General features: G+C 43.3%; 1 protein-coding gene across 2 annotated transcripts in view; it reads right to left on the minus strand.

Moving 5' to 3' along the window:
• Positions 1–9,251: 9,251 nt before the first annotated feature.
• Positions 9,252–23,886, minus strand: part of LOC110522187 (GTPase HRas) — a 38,984-nt gene continuing 24,349 nt past the window's right edge. Inside the window, exons 2-6 of one of the 2 annotated variants that reach the window (XM_036976888.2) lie at positions 23,344–23,488; positions 21,163–21,341; positions 14,839–14,998; positions 14,436–14,560; positions 9,252–12,493 (exon numbers count right to left, since the gene is read on the minus strand). In XM_036976888.2, the coding sequence (XP_036832783.1) occupies positions 14,441–14,560; positions 14,839–14,998; positions 21,163–21,341; positions 23,344–23,454 (570 nt within the window). In that variant the 5' untranslated portion in view covers positions 23,455–23,488 and the 3' untranslated portion in view covers positions 9,252–12,493; positions 14,436–14,440. The remainder of the gene's footprint in view (positions 12,494–14,435; positions 14,561–14,838; positions 14,999–21,162; positions 21,342–23,343; positions 23,489–23,886) is intronic. The other variant, XM_090230365.1, reaches the window with a different exon arrangement.

The raw sequence follows: 23,886 nt of genomic DNA on the forward strand, positions 1-23,886 counted from the left end.
GCTTTTACGCCAAACATAATGTTTTGCATTGTTGCCAAAAAGTTCAATTTTGGTTTCATCTGACCAGAGCACCTTCTTCCACATGTTTGGTGTGTCTCCCAGGTGGCTTGTGGCAAACTTTAAACAACACTTTTTATGGATATCTTTAAGAAATGGCTTTCTTCTTGCCACTCTTCCATAAAGGCCAGATTTGTGCAATATAAGACTGATTGTTGTCCTATGGACAGAGTCTCCCACCTCAGCTGTAGATCTCTGCAGTTCATCCAGAGTGATCATGGGCCTCTTGGCTGCATCTCTGATCAGTCTTCTCCTTGTATGAGCTGAAAGTTTAGAGGGACGGCCAGGTCTTGGTAGATTTGCAGTGGTGTGATACTCCTTCCATTTCAATATTATCGCTTGCACAGTGCTCCTTGGGATGTTTAAAGCTTGGGAAATCTTTTTGTATCCAAATCCGGCTTTAAACTTCTTCACAACAGTATCTCGGACCTGCCTGGTGTGTTCCTTGTTCTTCATGATGCTCTCTGCACTTTTAACGGACCTCTGAGACTATCAAAGTGCAGGTGCATTTATACGGAGACTTGATTACACACAGGTGGATTGTATTTATCATCATTAGTCATTTAGGTCAACATTGGATCATTCAGAGATCCTCACTGAACTTCTGGAGAGAGTTTGCTGCACTGAAAGTAAAGGGGCTGAATAATTTTGCACGTCCAATTTTTCAGTTTTTGATTTGTTAAAAAAGTTTGAAATATCCAATAAATGTCGTTCCACTTCATGATTTTGTCCCACTTGTTGTTGATTCTTCCCAAAAAAATACAGTTTTATATCTTTATGTTTGAAGCCTGAAATGTGGCAAAAGGTCACAAAGTTCAAGGGGGCCGAATACTTTCGCAAGGCACTGTACATTTCTAAAATCATGTTTTCACTTTGTCATTATGAGGTTTTGTGTGTAGATGGATAAGAATGTGTGTAGATGGAGAAAAATAACATTTCATCCATTTTGAATTCAGGCTGTAACAACAAAGTGGAATATGTCAAGGGATATTAATATTTTCTTAAAGACACTGTATTTGAGATGGAGCACTGTTAACTTCAATTGCTTACCTTTCACTCAAAATTGGAGAACCAGTTATTTGCAAAACTGGAATATACTATAATAATGTTCAATAAAACATGGTGGCACATTTCACTTTTAGGTCAAGAGTTCAAGACTATCTTGTGGAATTATGTTTACTTTGTTGTCTTTTAATTTTGGTCAGAATGAACATTTAATAAAGTCTTTATTTGTACAACTATGCTGAACAAAATAGAAATATACATTTTCTTTGTGAGTCTTGGTAAAAAGGCCCTCTGTGTGTGAGGAAGAAAGAGAAAGTGAAACTGTTTCTGAGCTTTGTCGATAAAGACCAGTTGAGATGCGAACAGCTCAGTTCCTGCCATCAACTCGTGTCTGGGCTCCTAATATAAGTAATAAACTTTGCCTGAGTTTACACAGGCAGCCCAATTCAAATCTTTTGTCAATTATTTGCATATCCGATACCCATCTGCTCTTTTACCTAATGGGTAAACAGAAAAAAACACATGGAACCTGATCTTTGACTTCCGATTTATAAACACCTCCATATGTGGATCTGAATCCGGTAGCAAACCTGATCCTCCATTTGACCTTAACGTGGATGCTCAGATCAGATAGATTTGCTCTGAAGTGTTTTTTTTTCCTTCTTTTCCACGAGCATTACATATGTGTACTACTTTAAATCCTATCGGCATAGGCAAGGTGAGATGGTATAAAATACAGTATATACAGTTGAAGTCGGAAGTTTACATACACCTTAGCCAAATAACTCAGTTTTTCACAATTCCTGACATTTAATCCAAGTACAAATTCCCTGTCTTAGGTCAGTTAGGATCACCCCTTTATTTTAAGAATGTGAAATATCAGAATAATATTAGAGAGAATGATTTATTTCAGCTTTTATTTCTTTCATCACATACTCAGTGGGTCAGAAGTTGACACACACTCAATTAGTATTTGATAGTATTGCCTTTAAATTGTTTAACTTGGGTAAAACGTTTCGGGTAGCTTTCCACAAGCTTCCAACAATAAGTTGGGTGAATTTTGGTCCATTCCTCCTGACAGAGCTGGTGTAACTGAGTCAGGTTTGTAGGCCTCCTTGCTTGCACACGCTTTTTCAGTTCTGCCCACATATCTTCTGTAGGATTGAGGTCAGGGCTTTGTGATGGCCACTCCAATACCTTGACTCTTTGGTCCTTAAGCCATTTTGCCACAACTTTGGAAGTATGCTTGGGGTCATTGTCCATTTGGAAGACCCATTTGCGACCAAGCTTTAACTTCCTGACTGATGTCTTGAGATGTTGCTTCAATATATCCACATAGTTGTTCTGCCTCATGATGCCATCTATTTTGTGAAATGCACCAGTCCCTCCTGTAGCAAAGCACTACCACAACATGATGCTGCCACCCCCGTACTTCACGGTTGGGATGGTGTTCTTCGGCTTGCAAGCGTCCCCCTTTTTCCTCCAAACCTAACAATGGTCATTATGGTAAACGGTTCTATTTTTGTTTCATCATTCCAGAGGACATTTCTCTAAAAAGTACAATCTTTGTCCCCATGTACAGTTGAAAACCGTAGTCTGGCTTCTTTATGGGGATTTGGAGCAGTGGCATCTTCCTTGCTGAGCGGCCTTTCCGGTTATGTCGATATAGGACTTGTTTTACTGTGGATATAGATACTTTTGTACCCGTTTCCTCCAGCATCTTCACAAGGTCCTTTGCTGATGTTCTGGGATTGATTTGCCTATCAGAAGCTTCTAAAGCCATGACATCATTTTCTCAATTTTTCCAAGCTGTTTAAAGGCACTGTCAACTTTGTGTATGTAAACTTCTGACCCACTGAAATTGTGATACAGTGAATTATAATTTAAATAACATGTCTGTGAACAATTGCTGGAAACATTACACATAGTAGATTCTTAACCGACTTGCCAAAACTATAGTTAACAAGAAATTTGTGGAGTGGTTGAAAAACTAGTTATAATGACTCCAACCGAAGTGTATGTAAACTTCCGACTTCAACTGTACATGTGATATAAGTAAGTGGCCAGGGATTTAGGTCTCAATGTAGGCAGCAGCCTCTCTGAGTTAGTGATTTCTGTTTAGCAGCCTGATGGACTTGAGATAGCTGGGACTGAGAGACTGAAAAACAGCTTTGATGTACCTGCACTGACCTCACCTTCTGGATGGTAGCGGTGTGAACAGGCAGTGGCTCAGATGGTTGTTGTCCTTGATGATCTTTCTGGCTTTCCTGTGACATCGGGTGCTGCAGGTGTCATGGAGGGCAGGTAGTTTGCCCCAGGTGATGCATTGTGCAGACCGTACCACCCTCTGGAGAGCCTTGCAGTTGAGGGCAGTTGAGAGCCTTGCAGTAGCCATACCAGGCTGTGATACAGTCCAACAGAATGCTCTCGATTATGCATCTGTAAAAGTTTCAGGGTTTTGGGTGACAAGCAACATTTCTACAGCCTCCTGAGGTTGAAGAGGGGCTGTTGCGCCTTCTTCACCACACCGTCTGTGGATGGACCATTTCAGTTTGTCTGTGATGTGTATGCCGAGGAACTTAAAACTTTCCACCTTCTCCACTGCTGTCCCTTTGATAGGGGGGTGCTCCCTCTGCTGTTTCCTGAAGTCCACCATCATCTCCTTCGTTTTGTTGATGTTGAGTGAGAGGTTGTTTTCCTGACACCACACTCCGAGTGCACTCACCTCCTCTCTGTAGGCTGTCTTGTCATTGTTGGTGATCACGCACACTACTGAGCACACACCCTTGTTGGGCCCCCATGTTGAGGGTCAACGAAGTGGAGATGTTGTTTCATTCCTTCACCACCTGGGGGCAGCCCGTCAGAAAGTCCAGGACCCAATTGCACAGGGAAGGGTTGAGACCCAGGGCCTCCAGCTTGATGATGAGCTTGGAGGGTACTATGGTGTTGAATGCTGAGCTGTAGTCAATGAACAGCATTCTTACATAGGTAATCCTCTTGTCCAGATGGGATAGGGCAGTGTGCAGTGTGATGGTTATTGCATCGTCTGTGGACCTGTTGGGAGGTATGCAAACTGAAGTGGATCTAGGGTGGCCGGTAAGGTGGAGGTGATATGATTCTTGACTAGTCTCTCAAAGCAATTCATGATGACAGAAGTGAGTGCTATGGTGCGATAGTCATTTAGTACAGTTATCTTTGTCCTCTTTAGTACAGGAACAATGGCGGCCATCTTGAAGCATGTGAGGACAGCAGAATGAGATAGGGAGGGATTGAATATGTTCGTAAACACACCAGCCAGCTGGTCTGCGCATTCTCTGAGGACGCAGAAGGCGTTTAAATGTTTTACTCACGTCGGCCACGGAGGAGGAGAGGGAGGGGCGCAGTTCTTGTTAGTGGGCCGTGACGGTGGCACTGTATTATCCTCAAAGCGGGCAAAGAAGGTGTTTAGTTTGTCTGGAAGTGTGACGTTGGTGTGCGTGACGTGCCTGGTTTTCTTTTTGTAGTCCGTGATTTCCTGTGGATCCTACCATAAACGTCTCATGTCTAAGCCATTGAATTGACTCCACTTTGTCCCTGTACCGGGATTTCACTTGTTTGATTGCCTTGCGGAGGGAATAACTACACTGTTTATATTCAGCCACATTCCCAGACCTCTTTCCATGGTTAAATGCGGTAGTTCAAGCTTTTAGTTTTGTGTGACCGGAACATATCCGACCGGATCATATCCCAGTCCACGTGATCAAAAACGTGGATTCCGATTGGTCAGACCAGCGTTGAATGGTTCTAGTCACTGGTACATCCTGTTTAAGTTTCTGCCTATAAGACGGTAGGAGCAAGATGGTGTCGTGGTTGGATTTGCCGAAGGGAGGTTGGGGGAGGGCTTTGTATGCATCGCGGAAGTTAGTTGCAGTGATTGAGTGTATTACCAACACAAGTACTGCAATCAATAAGCTGATAGAATTTTGGTAGCCTTATTCTCATATTTGCTTTGTTAAAATTCAATAAATTCAATAAATGCAGCCTCAGGATATATGGTTTCCAGTTTACATAGAAATTTGTTGAGGGCCGTCGTGGTGTCTGCGTGAGGGGGAATGTACACAGCTGTAGCGATAACTGACGAGAATTCTCCTGGGAGGTAATAAGACAGGCATTTGTTTGTAAGGCATTCTAAGTCGGGTGAGCAGAAGGACTTGAGTTCCTGTATGCTGTTATGATTACACCTTGAGTCATTAATCATGAAGCATACACCCCACCCTTCCTCTTCCCAGAGAGGTGTTTATCTCTGTTGACGTGATGCATGGAGAAGCCTGATGGCTGAACCGATTCAGACAACATATCCCGAGAAAGCCATGTTTCCATGAAACAGAGAACATTACAATCTCTGATGTCTCTCTGAAAGGCAACCCTTTCTCGAATTTCATCTACCTTGTTGTCAAGACTGGATATTGGCGAGTAGTATACTCGGGAGCGGTGGGAGATGTGCACGTCTACGGAGCCTGACCAGGAGGCCGCTCCGTCTGCCCCTTCTGTGGCGCCGTTGTTTTGGGTCGGCTTCTGGGATAAGATCCATTGTCCTGGGTGGTGGTCCAACAGAGGATCCACTTCTGGAAAGTCGTATTCCTGGTCGTAATGTTGGTAAGTTGACTTTGCTCTTATATCCAATAACTCTTCCCGGCTGTAAGTAATGAGACAAGATTTCCTGGGGGTAACAATGTAAGAAATAATACATAAAATACTGCATAGTTTCCTAAGGACTCAGAGGCTGCATCAGTGTGGTCATGTTCCCCTGCTCATCGACTGTGTCATCGACTGACAGATTTCTAGCACATATTTATTTATCCTTTATTTAATAGGCAAGTCAGTTAAGAACAAATTCTTATTTACAATGACGGCCTACCCCGGCCAAACCCTAACCCGGACAACGCTGGGCCAATTGTGCGCCGTCTTATGGGACTCCCAATCACAGCCGGTTGTGATACAGCCTGGTTTCAAACCAGGGTCTGTAGTGACACCTCTAGCACTGAGGTGCAGTGCATTAGACCGCTGTGCAACTCCGGAGCCCTATATAGTTAGCTAATACATAAAATACCTATCCAGGCGTTGTAAGATCTGTCAGGAGTCAGCAATGCCTGGAACACGCCCTGTGACAGACTAAAATATAAATTTAAATATGGGTCACATGTAACATTTTGTGTGGACAACCAGAGGGGGAAAAAATCTGATTTGGGTCCTTAGGGTAGCAGTGTAAACACAGCCTTGGTTATTATTTTAACTGAAAAACACAATTATGATCATCACATTCCATCTGAAAGAGCTTTTGTGCCCTCTTGTGGAGAAATAAAAGCCACAATTTCACTCACTGGAAAGGGTGTAGGCTAGACTAGAATTTGGGTCACCGGGGATAAATTACATCACCTTTATCCAGATTGAGAGAGATTTTTTGACAGTGTATTGCATTTTACTTATTCTTAACTCTGTAACCTGTGCTATCAATTCAATTCAATCAATTCACATCGATGGCTCTGAACGAACTTTATTTAACTCTCTGCAAACTGGAAACAATTTATCCGGAGGCTGCATTCATTGTAGCTGGGGATTTTAAGGCTAATCTGAAAACAAGACTCCCCAAATTTTATCAGCATATCGATTGCGCAACCAGGGGAGGAAAGACCTTGGACCATTGTTACTCTAACTTCCGCGACGCATATAAGGCCCTGCCCCGCCCCCCTTTCGGAAAAGCTGACCACGACTCCATTTTGTTGATCCCTGCCTACAGACAGAAACTAAAACAAGAGTCTCCCACGCTGAGGTCTGTCCAACGCTGGTCCGACCAAGCTGACTCCACACTCCAAGACTGCTTCCATCACGTGGACTGGGAGATGTTTCGTATTGCGTCAGATAACAACATTGACGAATACGCTGATTCGGTGTGCGAGGTCATTAGAACGTGCTTTGAAGATGTCGTTCCCATAGCAACGATTAAAACATTCCCTAACCAGAAACCGTGGATTGATGGCAGCATTCGTGTGAAACTGAAAGCGCGAACCACTGCTTTTAATCAGGGCAAGGTGTCTGGTAACATGACCGAATACTAACAGTGCAGCTATTCCCTCCGCAAGGCTATCAAACAAGCTAAGCGCCAGTACAGAGACAAAGTAGAATCTCAATTCAACGGCTCAGACACAAGAGGCATGTGGCAGGGTCTACAGTCAATCACGGACTACAGGAAGAACGGACATATTCAATCAATCCCTATACCAGTCTGCTGTTCCCACATGCTTCAAGAGGGCCACCATTGTTCCTGTTCCCAAGAAAGCTAAGGTAACTGAGCTAAATGACTACCGCCCCGTAGCACTCACATCCGTCATCATGAAGTGCTTTGAGAGACTAGTCAAGGACCATATCACCTCCACCCTACCTGACACCCTAGACCCACTCCAATTTGCTTACCGCCCAAATAGGTCCACAGACGATGCAATCTCAACCACACTGCACACTGCCCTAACCCATCTGGACAAGAGGAATACCTATGTGAGAATGCTGTTCATCGACTACAGCTCGGCATTCAACACCATAGTACCCTCCAAGCTCGTCATCAAGCTCGAGACCCTGGGTCTCGACCCCGCCCTGTGCAACTGGGTACTGGACTTCCTGACGGGCCGCCCCCAGGTGGTGAGGGTAGGCAACAACATCTCCTCCCCGCTGATCCTCAACACTGGGGGCCCACAAGGTTGCGTTCTGAGCCCTCTCCTGTACTCCCTGTTCACCCACGACTGCGTGGCCACGCACGCCTCCAACTCAATCATCAAGTTTGCGGACGACACAACAGTGGTAGGCTTGATTACCAACAACGATGAGACGGCCTACAGGGAGGAGGTGAGGGCCCTCGGAGTGTGGTGTCAGGAAAACAACCTCACACTCAACGTCAACAAAACTAAGGAGATGATTGTGGACTTCAGGAAACAGCAGAGGGAACACCCCCCTATCCACATCGATGGAACAGTAGTGGAGAGGGTAGCAAGTTTTAAGTTCCTCGGCATACACATCACAGACAAACTGAATTGGTCCACTCACACAGACAGCATCGTGAAGAAGGCGCAGCAGCGCCTCTTCAACCTCAGGAGGCTGAAGAAATTCGGCTTGTCACCAAAAGCACTCACAAACTTCTACAGATGCACAATCGAGAGCATCCTGGCGGGCTGTATCACCGCCTGGTATGGCAACTGCACCGCCCTCAACCGTAAGGCTCTCCAGAGGGTAGTGAGGTCTGCACAACGCATCACCGGGGGCAAACTACCTGCCCTCCAGGACACCTACACCACCCGATGTCACAGGAAGGCCATAAAGATCATCAAGGACATCAACCACCCGAGCCACTGCCTGTTCACCCCGCTATCATCCAGAAGGCGAGGTCAGTACAGGTGCATCAAAGCTGGGACCGAGAGACTGAAAAACAGCTTCTATCTCAAGGCCATCAGACTGTTAAACAGCCACCACTAACACTGAGTGGCTGCTGCCAACACACTGACACTGACTCAACTCCAGCCACTTTAATAATGGGAATTGATGGGAAATGATGTAAATATATCACTAGCCACTTTAAACAATGCTACCTTATATAAATGTTACTTACCCTACATTATTCATCTCATATGCATACGTATATACTATACTCTATATCATCGACGGTATCCTTATGTAATACATGTATCACTAGCCACTTTATACTATACTATGCCACTTTGTTTACATACTCATCTCATTTGTACATACTGTACCCGATACCATCTACTGTATCTTGCCTATGCTGCTCTGTACCATCACTCATTCATATATCCTTATGTACATATTCTTTATCCCCTTACACTGTGTACAAGACAGTAGCTTTGGAATTGTTAGTTAGATTACTTGTTATTACTGCATTGTCGGAACTAGAAGCACAAGCATTTCGCTACACTCGCATTAACATCTGCTAACCATGTGTATGTGACAAATAAAATTTGATTTGATTTGAGTTTGTTACTGTGATTTGCACACTTAAATCACGTGGATAAATAGTTCCTTGTTTTTGCACTAAAAACAAATGTGGTGTTCATAGTATTTACATGAATATTTTATCCTGGAGAGAGGGAAGGGCTGAGGGGGAGATGAGAGATGGTAGCTAAAATAACTACGGTCAGTCAGGTGAATGAGTTTATCTTGACATCTTTATTCCTGCCCTGCTGTACATTTGCTATTTTATTAGAGTAAATACATCTTAAATAGTTCAAACAGTTGATATTTTCACAATCAAACTTCCAAACCCACGTCCTCTCTCGCTTGTTCAAACTACAGTTTTACAGGGAGAAGCAAGCCCTTTATGCGATTGCAGTACTTGGGCAAACCCCCCCAATGTCCATGTTTTTGTCCCCAAAACTCTCCCCTCCTTTCAGACATGATTACCAGTGGCCTGCTGGTCTTGTATTCCTCTTGACGACAACTGATGTCCAGTTTGTAAGAATTTACCTTTAGATGTGTGTCCATCACTGCCTGTCAGTCAGTGTACAATATGGTACAGACAGACAAGGGAAGGGAAATGGTAGAAAATAATTAACTGGCATATTACTTACTGGTAACTATAGTTCAGACAACTGTACAGTACATGTCTTCTATCACCAGAGGTCCACCTGATACACAAGTTACATAGCATGTCTGATTTGTTTAACGTTACCCAGTAGATCACTATGTGGACAAAGATTTAAGATTGGTTATTTCTTTTTCAAAGTACAGAACAGATTTACTTTATACGGTTATGGAGTGCCATATATTAATAGAACAATATTTTCTGTTAAAAATGCATCTTTTTTCACAGTTTGATCAGTTTGACCCCCCCCCCCCCCCCACACACACACATTTTTTGGGGGGAGAATCAACCTATACAAAGGTCAACATCGTCCCCGTCTTGGAATCCCTCAGAGCTCCAGAATATAATATGTGGTCCACACAATGCAGTGGAGAGGTTATATCCAGACAGAGCCAGAATAAGTGTAGTGGCTGTCGTCTGAGGTTACGGTACCAAGCCTGTGCGCAGTATCTTCATCCTTCGACCACAGCCCACCTCCATGACAGTTTGTCCATTCCCTGGATCCAAGGGGTCATATGAAGGGTAGCAAACCAGGAAAGGTGACAGGATCTGGGGGAGTCTTGCCTGACTGCAGGGCCCTCTCATGGTAGAGGGTGCAGGTTAAAAAGCCCTTATATGCCAACAGGTGTTATTGTGTTCAAGCAAGATAGGGGGTAACTCAGCAGTGTTTGTTGGAGGGGGGGAGCTCCTGGAAAACCACATACAAGAGCACGTACTGTACGTATACTAAGGAACACCACTCACATGTATGATAGCAGCAAAATGTCAGAGTGAAATTAAGCATTTCTAGAAACAAAATAAAATGATTATTTTCCAACATTTAGGTCTGTCTTCTATACAAGAGGTCAAGGGGTGTTGACTTGGCTTTGACAGAAGTCTAATGAGGCATCACAATGTTCTACTGGGTCACTGTGGCTGAACTGTGGGGATAAGTACCTTCAAAAACAAGAGGAGGAAATCGAAATAAAGTGGCCCTTTTACAGTAAAAAAACCCCAGAACACTTAATGAATTAAGATTGGAGTCATTTAACATACTTAGTTTGGACTAAAACACAAACAAATCTAACTATTCAGACAGGGCATGCAGTACAAAACCACATCTGGTTGGAGTGTTTCAGAGTTTGTTTGTGCTCCTTCTTTCCCTCCAGACATGAGGAAAACATTCTCCAATCGCCAGAAGTCATTCACAACAACAGTTATCCACAGAGGAAAGAAGACACAGACCACCACAGAAACACTTGCATCTGACAAACTTACTGCTCTAACATGTACAAGGCATGAAGTACTAGCTAACAAATAAGGCAAGTTAAACAGGACCAAGCAGTGTTCATTTGTATTGTCAGCCCTATGCTGATGTTAGTGTTGTAGAGAGCACAAAAGCTAGTAGTCCTACCTACGCCTTTCAATATTGAGAAATATTACGAGAACCCCTGAAATGAAGAATGTTTTCCGCTGACTTTTCTTTCAATAGAAGTTGGCTCAGACATGACTATCTTAAATCAAATGATCTTCTCGGGGAACCAAATATCTTTCTGAGGTGGTAATAGTGAGTAGAATGAGAGAGAAGGTTACTGTGGCCAAGCAACCAGTTTTATCCCGCATATTAGCAGTAATTTAAGGCAGGTCTTGTGCATTACAATCTGTGAAATTGAAATTCTGTCATTCTATCTTATGTTCCAGGATCAAAAGGTGAGTAATTCCTATTTCCTGAGCCTTAATAAAAACACAGGGAAGACTGATACCTGCTATCTACAACTGGCAAACTATACTAAACACCATGAAGTCATTTAAGCAAAGGAACTTGAAAGAAATTAATGCCACCGGTAATCAAGCTCAAAGCATATTTTGTTCAACTTCCTTGAAAAGCTGTGCAAGAATCTTTCACTGCATAACCATTCCATGATAAATAAATGGCACTGCATGGACCAAGCATCGACTTTAGTCTCCCCAGCCTCCAACCACAATTCAGCCCAACCTTGAAGGCAACAGAAAGTAAAACATCACTCATGTATCACTCACTTCTCCACCCAAGACAGGTCTTAAAATGGCAACCTCCCATCACACAAAATAAACATCCCGACTTACTTTACAGCGCTGAGCATGACCACCTTCAATCACAACAAAAATCACATAGCAAAAACAATGTGTTTAAGAAGAAAAGAAAGCTAGGTTCGACGGCTGGACTAACCGTAAAAAAAGGCATCATTCCTATGTGGTGTGTCTTGTATCATGCTCTGTCCCCTACTTGTATCCATAATAATAAGGTTTCTGCAGAGCCCCTCTAGAGTGGAACAGGAAGGCTGGGGGAGGTTAATTAGGCATGGGGATATAGGCAACTACTGTCCACTCTTTTCACGGGGTCAAATGTAAAATCTGTGTTTTGAGGTGTGAGGAGGTGTTGGGGGGACTCACCAGGGGTTGGTGACCACCCCCCCCCCCCCCTTTAAGACCAGTGTTGAGACTGTTAAACAATAACTTTGCAGGAACTCATTGGAGATGCTCGGCATGATCACACTGGAGAAAAATAGTCATTAGTGGTGTTGCTCTGGCAGACATGGACTCAAAAAGAGGGGACAGAAAGCCTAGTCTAGACGAGACTAGCATGGCACAGCCTGGCAGGGGCAAGGTACTCCTCTCCCAAACGTCTATGGTACACAGATAGCTTGGTGATACATCTGCTTGCTCTGCCTTTCTTTGACCGTCCTCTTTAGTTTAAAAGTTTGTTGTTGTTTCAGCTTCCACCGTCAGTCTTCAAGTCCATGTTGCCACTATGCGCCATAGGTCCACTCCTCACCGCGAATTGGTGAGCTGTGGGAGAGAAGGATAAATTATTAAGACATTGTGTAAGGACTCAGTGTCTCTGCTGTGAATAAATGAATCAAATGTATTTTAAGTAATTTTAACAAATTGGCAGTTGTCACAAAGTACCATAGAGACACCCAGCCTAAAACCCCAATGAGCAAGCAATGCAGAAGCATAATGGTTGTGAAAAACCTAGAAAGGCAGGAACCTAGAAAGAAACCTAGAGAGGAACCAGGCTCTGAGAGGGGCCAGTCCTCTTCTGGCTGTGCCAGATAAACTGTTGTTGATTATTCTTGAGATCAGATATGGGCAGTATTTAAATTACTTTTGAGTATTTTGTATTACACTGGGCTGAACTACACTACAATGATTTTGTAACCAGATGCATTCGAGAGCTATAATTTATACATATATTTTATTATTACAGTGGTTCACAATTTTGTGTGCCCCCATTCACCCTTCATTCGTATAATAAGTCTGATTGCACTATGGTGTGATCAAAGTGTCTGCTAAATTAATTAAATATAAATGTAAAAACAAACAACTGAAAAGCATGCTGAGTATTATTCTAATGAGCTCCGCCCCAAAACAAGGCCAAATAATAATACAGTGTGCTTTGCAGTTAATTTTGGTATGTTCATTTTCACATACACATTTAGGTTATTTACCAGAAATTCTTAACCACAGTGATAAACAATAACAACTGACCTAGAATATGTGGACAGCTACAAATACCTAGGTGTCTGGTTAGACTGTAAACTCTCCTTCCAGACTCACATCTCCAATCCTAAATTAAATCTAGAATCGGCTTCCTATTTCGCAACTAAGCCTCCTTCACTCATGCCGCTAAACATACCCTCGTAAAACTGACTATCATACCAATCCTTGACTTCAGAGATGTCATTTACAAAATAGACCCCAACACTCTACTCAGCAAATTGGATGCAGTCAATCATAGTGCCATCCGTTTTTTCACCAAAACCCCATTTACCACCCACCACTGCGACCTGTATGTTCTCGTTGGCTGGCCCTCACTACATATCCATCGCCAAACCCACTGGCTCCAGGTCATCTATAAATCTTTGCTAGGTAAAGCTCAGCCACATCTCAGCTCACTGGTCACCATAGCAACATCCGCCCGTAGCACGCGCTCCAGCAGGTACATTGCACTGGTCATCCCCAAAGCAAACACTTCCTTTGGTCGCCTTTCCTTCCAGTTCTCTAATGCTAATGACTGAAACAAATTGCAAAAATCTCTGAAGCTGGAGTCTTATATCTCCCTCTCTAACTTTAAGCATCAGCTGTCTGAGCAGTTTACAGATCACTGTACTTGTACACAGCCAATCTGTAAATAGCACACCCGGCTACCTCATCGCCATATTATTACTTACCCTCTTGCTCCTTTGCACCCCAGTATCACTACTTGCACACCCCAGTATCACTACTTGCACACCATCATCTACACATCGATCACTCCAGTATTAATGCTAAATTGTAATTATTTTTTGCCTCTATGGCCTATTTATTGCCTACCTCCCTACTCTTCTACATTTGCACACACAGTACATAGATCTTCTCTGTTATTGACTGTACGTTTGTTTATGTGTAACTCTGTTGTTTTTGTCGCACTGCTTTACTTTTATCTTGGCCAGGTCGCAGTTGTAAATGAGAACTTGTTCTCAACTGGCCTACGTGGTTAAATAAAGGTGAAATAAAAATAAATATCAGTCATAGCAAGTAAAACATTTCTGTAACCGTTACTGAGAATGTTGTAGCTGTACGGGCCGGCTACTTGCAAATGTATTTTAGTATTTTAAAATGCATGCATTTTAAATCAAGATACAGAATCAAATTATAATACTTGTATTTTGTAATGTAACTGTATTTTGTCATTTGTGCCCATCCCTGCTTGCGATAAAGTTGTTAATGGGCTGAGTCTATGACCGACCTCCATCAAGACACCACACAGCGGCAGCTCATGCAGTCCTGCCCGCTCTCGTCAGGAGGGTTGAGCTTCCTCAGCTTGTGTTGCCTGATCTCTCTGACTAGTGTGTAGAAGGCATCCTCTACCCCCTGCAAACACACATACACCTTCAAAACTACAATCTGCAAAGTGGGCATTACACATTACCAATCTTGTAAACATGGCCATCTACAACATTACTTTTCTCTATATTTGTTTGAGCTGTTATTTAACACTGAAAACAAAAATTAATGAAAACAAATTAAATCTCAAAAACTTGAGCTTTTCAAAGTCGGATCGGTATCACCATGGAAACGGCAATCACATCGGATGCAACCAATAGAAAATTTGCAATGGTCGAAACGAGACAATGTGTGTGGAAGTGTACCTGTCGTGTCTTGGCCGAGGTCTCAATGTAGGGAATTCCATAGCTGCGGGCCAGTTCCTGGGCTTGCCGCGTGTCCACGGTACACGCCGGGAGGTCACATTTATTACCCACCAGCACCATCGGTACGTCGTCAGAGTCCTTCACACGCTTGATCTGTTCCCTACAGGAGGACAGAAAGACACTGGTCAGTTCCTTACTAATTGGTTTCTCTTTTAACCTTCGTTTACAGGAATTAGGACAGTACTCCACATTACATAAACCATATACCAGAAGAACTACCAGTAGAATTACTGGTGTAATGTCAATACCTTGTAGTAGAGTGGTATGCACTTGCAGCCATGGAGAACCTCATCACAGTGACTGTAAACATTTTACGTACATTTTTTTTTGTCATTTAGCAGACGCTCTTATACAGAGCGACTTACAGGAGGAATTAGGGTGCCTTTCTCAAGGGCACGTTGATAGATTTTTTACCTAGGATTCGAACGAGTGACCGTTCGGTTACTGGCTTAACGCTCAATCGCTAGGCTACCTGCCGCCCTCTAGGCAAACACTATGCGACTGGCAAAGTATTTCCACAACTAATGCATGATGTAAAGTTGCCATAATCAATTCCCAATGAAGGAGCCCAGTGTTCGTGGGTCATTTCACCCTTCTGTATAGGATCCTACCTTCCTCTCCTTCCCTCCATAAACATCACCAGTCAGACAAACAAGGGGCTCTATGACCCAGAGGAGCAGGCCTTGCTGTGCAGCACTGGAGGGAGGTGGACAGCAGGCAGGTGGGCAGCAAACAGCATGACCTCATCTCTCCAGCAGCCATCTAGCTAGCAGGCCAGGGGAGTGTGAGCGTATGAGGGGAGTGGGTCAGATCTATCCACCTCTCTGTGTCCGTAACTCAGCACAGTCACAGGCAGGACAGCTAACACCAGGTGGAGGAGTTGTGGTGGCATTCCAGGCTGTCTTTATCCACGGTCGTGCTGTGAAAATAAAGACAACCTGGGATGCGCATGCTCAATGTCTATGGAGATGGACGGGAAAGGCAGGGAACATGAGCTCACCACTAAAACAGCCAGTCAGATGATTGTGTGACCGTGTGAGGAGACCGAGGGTAATGGGTCAGATCTATATAATTACCCCTTGATTTACCTTCATCACCTAGCAGTACACACAATAGCCAATGCAAACCCACCAACACCGATCTATGGTCCGTTTGGTGTGATTTGTAGATCAGTGACTGCATAGCGCTTTGGCCTTGTCGATTCCCTATATAGTGCAGGCCAAATGGTGGGCAACAGGCACGCTTTACCAATCCCATAGCTGGCAGCCTGGCATTAGAGCTGGAGTTAACACAGAGACACTGAACGAACTGCACCCTCCCTCTGTCTATCACATGAACAATACATCTTTAAATAACTTGACCAGTGTAACTCCGTAGTCATCCTCCATTCTGGCCTGGGATCTGGGATGGGGAGTATTATTACAGCATTGAGTGTCCGTCCATCTTTAGACAGTGATGTGGTGTTAACTGACAGCTTTGGCACCTGGCACACCAGGTTGTCAGGAGTAAAACAGGGGGAGACAAATGTGCTGTTAGCAGCGGCGACCCGTCATTCAGGGCAGGTGGGGTTTTGGGTTGCCTGTTTTGCATGTTATTTTGGCGTTAATACATGTCACATATCAGATTACAAATAATGTGTGTAAAAAAAAAAGTTAAAGCCACATACACAAGAAAGCAAAAAATAAAACATGTTTGTAAGGCAGCTCTAAAATGCAGGTGTTTCAGCCTCTCAGTGCTTTCTGTGGTGGTGGGGCATCCAGCGGAAAATACGGAGCATAGGGGGTTGGTAATGTTCTCTAGTTGTGCCGTGAGTGGCTCAGTGTTCTGTCACTCATGGGGACACTACGTCACTGCCAAATCTAAGGGTAGCGTTCAAATTCAAGCGCCATGGGTGCTGCCATAGAGTTACATTAGAAGTTCCCATCGGAGAAGGTTCGAGGTCACTGGCCGCAGATAAAATGACGTCAAATCATTTTATTTGAACAGTAGCTTTGATTGGACTTATGTCAACATCATACTTTCAAAATCTTAGCTAGTGGTCATCGTCATGAATCAAGTCGACAGTCTACTGGCAAATCCTTTTAAATCCTTGTCATATGAAGTGAAATAACAAAGAGAAATTCTAGATAAAACGTTCCCGGTGCTCATCGCCATAAACATTACACAACAAGTTGTAAATCGCAAATTCGACAATGAATTGTTTGGAAGTCATCAGTAGCTAACTGCAAGCATTGCAAAGCAATCACTAGCCTGCTATTCAGTGGAGTGGGTGTGTGGTCCCAATTCTGAGTTTGAGGGTCTCTTTTCCAAGCTTAAAATTATAAAAACAACTGTCAATCCAGCATGATTTCTCCCGCACTCAAAACAACTGGAAAATTTGGAACTGAGAAATCTGACTGAAATGAGTTCAAGACAACTGAGAACTTGGGAAGAAACAAGCTCCGACTAGGAAACGAAGTTTTGAATGGTCATCCAACACTAAATTGTAAGTTGGGAACTGGGGTTTCTTTCTAGATCACCGACTTCAACATTATTCAACCGATGAATATCGAATGTACATACATGTATTGGTTTGAATTAATCTTAGATACCCTTTAAGTTTCCAGATTGTATATGAGGTTTCAGTGTGTATTATTTAGTCATTAAGGGTGGATTGTTAATGAGATTTATATGTTCATATGAATGATTAGAATATTCCACCCTGAAACTCATATGGCAGGCGAAAACCTGAGAACAATCCAACCAGGAAGTGGTAAATCTGAGGTTTGTAGTTTTTCAAAGCTTGGCCTACCGAATACAGTGTCTATGGGGTCAAGTTGCACATCCTAAGGCTTCCACTAGATGTCAACCGTCTTTAGAAACTTGTTTCAGGCTTCTGCTATAAAGGAGGGGGGAATGGGAGCTGAATGAGTCAGGTGTCTGGCAGAGTGTCTCGGGCTCGTGACGTGCGGTCCCGACAGAGTTAGCTCTTGCTCCAGTGCTTTTCTACAGACATTGGAATTCTCCGGTTGGAGCATTATTGAAGTTATGTTAAAAACATCCTGAAGATTGATTCCATACATCGTTTGACATGTTTCTACAACCTGTAACTGAACTTTGACTTTTGTCTGGACGTAGTGCTCGTGCCTCATGAAGATGGATTACTGGGCTGAACACGCTAACAACAAGTGGCTAATTGGACAAATGATGGACTTTATGGAACAAATCAGTCATTTATTGTTGAACTGGGATTCCTGGGAGTGCATTCTGATGAAGATCATCAAAGGTAAGTGAATATTTATAATGTTATTTCTAACTTCTGTTGACTCCAACATGGCAGATATTTTGGGCTGGATTGGGCTCTGAGCGCCGTACTCAGATTGTTTTTTGGAAATCTGACACAGCGGTTGCATCAAGGAGAAGTCTATCTTTAATTGTGTGAATAACACTTGTATCAATGTTTATTATGAGTATTTCTGGGATTTGATGTGGCTATCTGCAAAATCACCAGATGTTTTGGAATCAAAACATTATTGCACGTAAAGCACCAATGTAAACTGAGATTTTTGGATATGAATATGCACATTATCGAAGAAAACATACATGTATTGTGTAACATGATGTCCTAGGAGTGTCATCTGATGAAGATCAAAGGTTAGTGATTCATTTTATCTATATTTCTGCTTTTTGTGACTCCTATCTTTGGCTGGAAAAATGGCTGTGTGTTTTTGTGACTTGGCTCTGACCTAACATAATCATATGTTGTGCTTTCGCTGTAAAGCCTTTTTGAAATCGGACACGATGGTTAGATTAACAAGAATTATCTTTCATTTGCTGTATTGGACTTGTTAATGTGTGAAAGTTACATATTTCAAAAAAATATTTTTGAATGTCGTGCGCTGCCTTTTCAGTGAAATGTTGTTGAGGGGTTCCGCTAGCGGAACGCCTGCGCTAGAAAGGTTAACAAACTATTGTTTTGGCAAGTCGGTTAGGACATCTACTTTATGCATGACACAAGTAATATTTCCAACAATTGTTTACAGAGATTATTTCACTTATAATTCCAGTGGATCAGAAGTTCACATACACTAAGTTGACTGTGCATTTAAACAGCTTGGAAAATTCCAGAAAATTATGTCATGGCTTTAGAAACTTCTGATTGACTCAAATGATGTCAATTAGCCTATTGGATGTGGATGTATTTCAAGGCCTACCTTCAAACTCAGTGCCTCTTCGCTTGACATCATGGGAAAATCAAAAGAAATCTGCCAAGTCCTCAGAAAAAAATTGTAGACCTCCACAAGTCTGGTTCATCCTTGGGAGCAATTTCCAAATGCCTGAAGGTTTTTATTTTATTTTACCTTTATTTAACTAGGCAAGTCAGTTAAGAACAAATTCTTATTTTCAATGACGGCCTAGGAACAGTTGGTTAACTGCCAGTTCAGGGGCAGAATGACAGATTTGTACCGTGTCAGCTTGGGGGATTGAACTTGCAACCTTCCGGTTCTTAGTCCAACGCTCTAACCACTAGGCTACGCTGCCGCGTGAGTCAGGATCGATCTAAGGTACCACGTTCATCTGTACAAACAATAGTACGCAAGTATAAACACCATAGGACCACGCAGCCGTCATACCGCTCAGGAAGGAGACGCGTTTTTTGTGCAAAAAAGTGCAAATCAATCCCCAGAAAAACAGCAAAGGACCTTGTGAAGATGCTGGAGGAAACAGGTACAAACGTATCTATATCCACAGTAAAACGAGTCCTATATTGACATAACCTGAAAGGCCACTCAGCAAGAAGCCACTGTTCCAAAACCGCCATAAAAAAAAGCCAGACTACGGTTTGCAACTGCACATGGGGACAAAGATCGTCATTTTTGGAGAAATGTCCTCTGGTCTGATGAAACAAAAATAGAACCGTTTGGCCATAATGACCATTGTTATGTTTGGAGGGAAAAGGGGGAGGCTTGCAAGCCGAAGAACACAATCCCAACCATGAATTACGGGGGTGGCAGCATCATGTTGTGGGGGTGCTTTGCTGCAGTAGGGACTGGTGCACTTCACAAAATAGATGGCAACATGAGGCAGGAAAATTATGTGGATATATTGAAGCAACATCTCAAGACATCAGTCAGGAAGTTAAAGCTTGGTCGCAAATAGGTCTTCCAAATGGTCAATGACCCCAAGCATACTTCCAAAGTTGTGGCAAAATGGCTTAAGGACCAAAGAGTCAAGGTATTGGAGTGGCCATCACAAAGCCTTGACCTCAACCCTACAGAAGATATGTGGGCAGAACTGAAAAAGCATGTGTGAGCAAGGAGGCCTACAAACCTGAATACGTTTTACCAGCTCTGTTCATGAGGAATTGGCCAAAATCCACCCAATTTATTGTGGGAAGCTTGTGGAAGGCTACCCAAAAGGTGGTCAGTCCAGTTGAATTGTTCAGCAGTCTGTTGGCTTGTAGATAGAAAATGTCTGAGCCTGTTGGTATCAGACCTCATGCTCTGATATCGTCTGCCCCACGGTAAGATAACAGCTCGTGGCTGGGGGGTATGTGGGGTCCTTGGTAAGATAACAGCTCGTGGCTGGGGGGTATGTGGGGTCCTTGATAAGATAACTCGTGGCTGGGGGGTATGTGGGGTCCTTGATAAGATAACAGCTCGTGGCTGGGGGGTATGTGGGGTCCTTGATAAGATAACAGCTCGTGGCTGGGGGGTATGTGGGGTCCTTGATAATGCTGCACGCCTTCCTCGGGCACCGTTTCAAGTAGATGTCCTGGATGGGTGGGAGCCCAGTCCCAGTGATGTACTGACCCGTCTTCATCACCTGCTGGATGGTCGTGGACGGAGCAATTCCCGTACCAGGCTATGATGCAACCAGTGGTTGGTGCAGTGATAGTATTAGGGGAGGACCTGGTATTACTGTACTCCTAATATAAAAAAATAGCATGAATGATGAAAAAAGCTACCGCAACTTGCATTTGCTGCAACACTTAAGATTGGAAAAAAAACATGAAAAGGAGCTTCATGTGAAATCGAGTCTCAAGTGGAATTGTCACATTTGTCAATTAAAATTGTCATAGTTCGCATTTTTCAAGGGCATCTCATCTCGCTATCGTCATAGTTTTAGTCAGGAAAAAGGTTGTTGAGGAAATTAACACTGATCTCGCTGGTCCAATTGAGTCAGGATCGATTTAATTGACAGCGTGCTGTAATCCCCTTAGTCACAGGCTAAGCTTTTTTTATAGCTTTGTATAACCCTTTGTCCTGACACACACACACACACCTGTACTGGTGGATGTCCTCGAAGGACTTGGTGTTGTTGATGGCGAAGACACAGAGGAAGCCCTCCCCTGTCCTCATGTACTGGTCCCTCATGGCGCTGTACTCCTCCTGACCTGCAGTGTCCAGGATGTCCAGCAGACACGTCTCCCCGTCAATCACCACCTGCTTCCTGTATGAGTCCTAAAACAAGGGGAGGGACATCCTCCAGTTACACTGCTACAGACAGGCTGCCTACGTATTCTTTAACCAAGTGTGCACAGGAGCAATTAGGGTTAAGTGCCTTGCTCAAGGGCACAGACAGATGTTTTATCTAGTTGGCTCGGTGATTTGAACCAGCGACCGTTTGGTTACTGGCCCAACGCTCTTATTAACTGCTAGGCTACCTGCCACCTTGTTAGGTTTCAGATGGCTGTAATCTGGAGAGCCGCACACTCTAGGAGCTCAGATGCAATAATTTAATAACCAACGTTGACACACAACCTGTTTTCATCATGGTATAAAGACAAACACTGCAGGTCACACGTTTATATAGTGTCACAGGACACACACACAGGTATCTGTAATCATGGCCGGTTGTGGACTGATATCATTGGTTAATTCTCAGATATAAAAATAACATAAAAAAACACATGAATGGATACCATACGATCATAGATACAATTTGGCTACATAGGAAACACAAACAATAACAATAGCAAAATTCCAATAATCACAACATGGGCTTCAGATCACACTTCAAGTCTACGTTGAGACCGAGAGGAGCAAGGGTCTTTAAATTAAAGATCCAGGCAGCCTCTCGTTTTAACAATAAATTGTTGAGATCACACCCTCTCCTAGGGAGGGTGACATGTTCGATCCCGCTATAACGTAGGGACAAAATCGAGTGGTTCACTTCTAAAAAAAAAAAAAAGTGGGCCGCAACTTGGTAAGTTGAGTTCCTGCACCTAATTGATCTCTGAGCCCCGCGAGAATACCGATACTGTCATCAGATCTTAGAATGTTTGAACGATTCCTTTAATTTGTTCAAAGCACTTTGAATAGTGGGTAGTTAGAATGCAAGAATACTTATTTTTGCGAGACCGTCATTGAAAGAGATCATGTCTCGATTTGTTTGAATTTTCTCAATTGCGGTATTAATCTGACCATTTTTGTACCCCCTCTCCTTAAATTTTCTTTGCGTCTCAGCCCTATTTCTGTCGAAATCTGATTGGGTTTTGCAAATTCTTTGCAAATAAATTCCATTATTGACTAAATGAACATACTAGAAAATATGCGTGTTCAATATAATAACTAACAATTTACACACGTATTTCGAATATGCCTGAAGCATGAGCCTGGGACCTAGTTTTTCTCACACACACACACGTGTACTGGTTGATATATACACTAAACCCCTATGCTGTGTGACTGGCCAGGGAAGAGGTAGTGGTATCAAAAGGGCAGAGTAGCAGGGCAGATGCTTAGCGTCCCAACACACAGACACAAACATGTGGTGCAGGGCCTTTGTGTGCTAGTGCATAGGGGACAGGAATGCACACACACAAAAAAGACATTGTCTGGCCAGAGGCAGGCGTGGTGAGAACGAGAGAGAGAGAAAGGGGGAGAGAGAGAGGGTAGTGGAGAAATCAGACAGACTCTCTCTCTCCCTCTCTTATAGTGAACGGAGGGGAATGACATTAGGAGTAGTGGTGTAGTGTAAAACAAAATAAAAACTATTGGAGAATTGAATTGATAGTGAGTGGCATATTTGTTCATGAGTTTTTTTTGTAGTGAACAGCAGGGATGGGACAATACCAGTAATGCAATACCTGTTAGTGTCATGGCAAGGAAACAAAACACAAAGTGGTTTTAGGAAAACATTCCTAATGTTGGAAACAACATGTTGTCATCCAGAGTCACGTTTATTTATTTTCCAAGCTATCACACACTATTTTACATACAGCAGGTTTTAAAAATACCAAAGAGTAGTCTGCTTCGTGTTTTAATTTTTTTAATATTTTTTTTTAAATACTGCGATACTGGTATCGTCACAGCCATAGTGAACAGTGGTCTCTCCAACGAGCCAGTGGACTCACACTAGGTTACTCTATCCGTTCACTGTAGACCAGGGGAGGGGCCACATCCGCATGACATCACCCACAGTGATCAGCTGCAGATGTGGACAGAAGCTCTGGACACATACCTCTATGGTGGGGTCGTATTCATCCACAAAGTGGTTCTGGATAAGCTGGATGGTGAGTGCACTCTTCCCCACACCTCCTGCTCCCACCACCACCAACTTGTACTCCGTCATCCTCACTGCTCCCCACACACACACACACACACTTCTGCGAGAGAGAGGGAGAGCGTGAGAGGAGAGAAAGAAATAGCAGAGCAGCAGAAAAACAGGGAGTGAAGAGAAAGGTTAATTCATTTTATGATGTGTTATTCTTCAAATGTACAGTATACATTTGGGGTACTGTATATTCATTGGCAGTATTCTGAGTCTGACATTCGCTTCACTGAACCCCTACCGTGCAACTGAGTTTACCACCAGGTGAGATGTGTGTGTGTGTGTGTGTGTAGGGGGGCTGAGACCCCCATAGGGGAATGTGAAAAATGTGCTGAAGGTACTCAATGTTTCCATCCACTCCCGCTCAACATGAGGGGGAGGGAGAGAGCGGAGGGGGTTTGACACTGGCAGAGTGCTCCTCATTGATGCCTAGTATTGCCTACCTCACAATCT

Source organism: Oncorhynchus mykiss, chromosome 1 (assembly GCF_057628025.1).
Source record: "Oncorhynchus mykiss isolate SJ-2025 chromosome 1, ASM5762802v1, whole genome shotgun sequence".
Taxonomy (NCBI): Eukaryota; Metazoa; Chordata; class Actinopteri; order Salmoniformes; family Salmonidae; genus Oncorhynchus; species Oncorhynchus mykiss.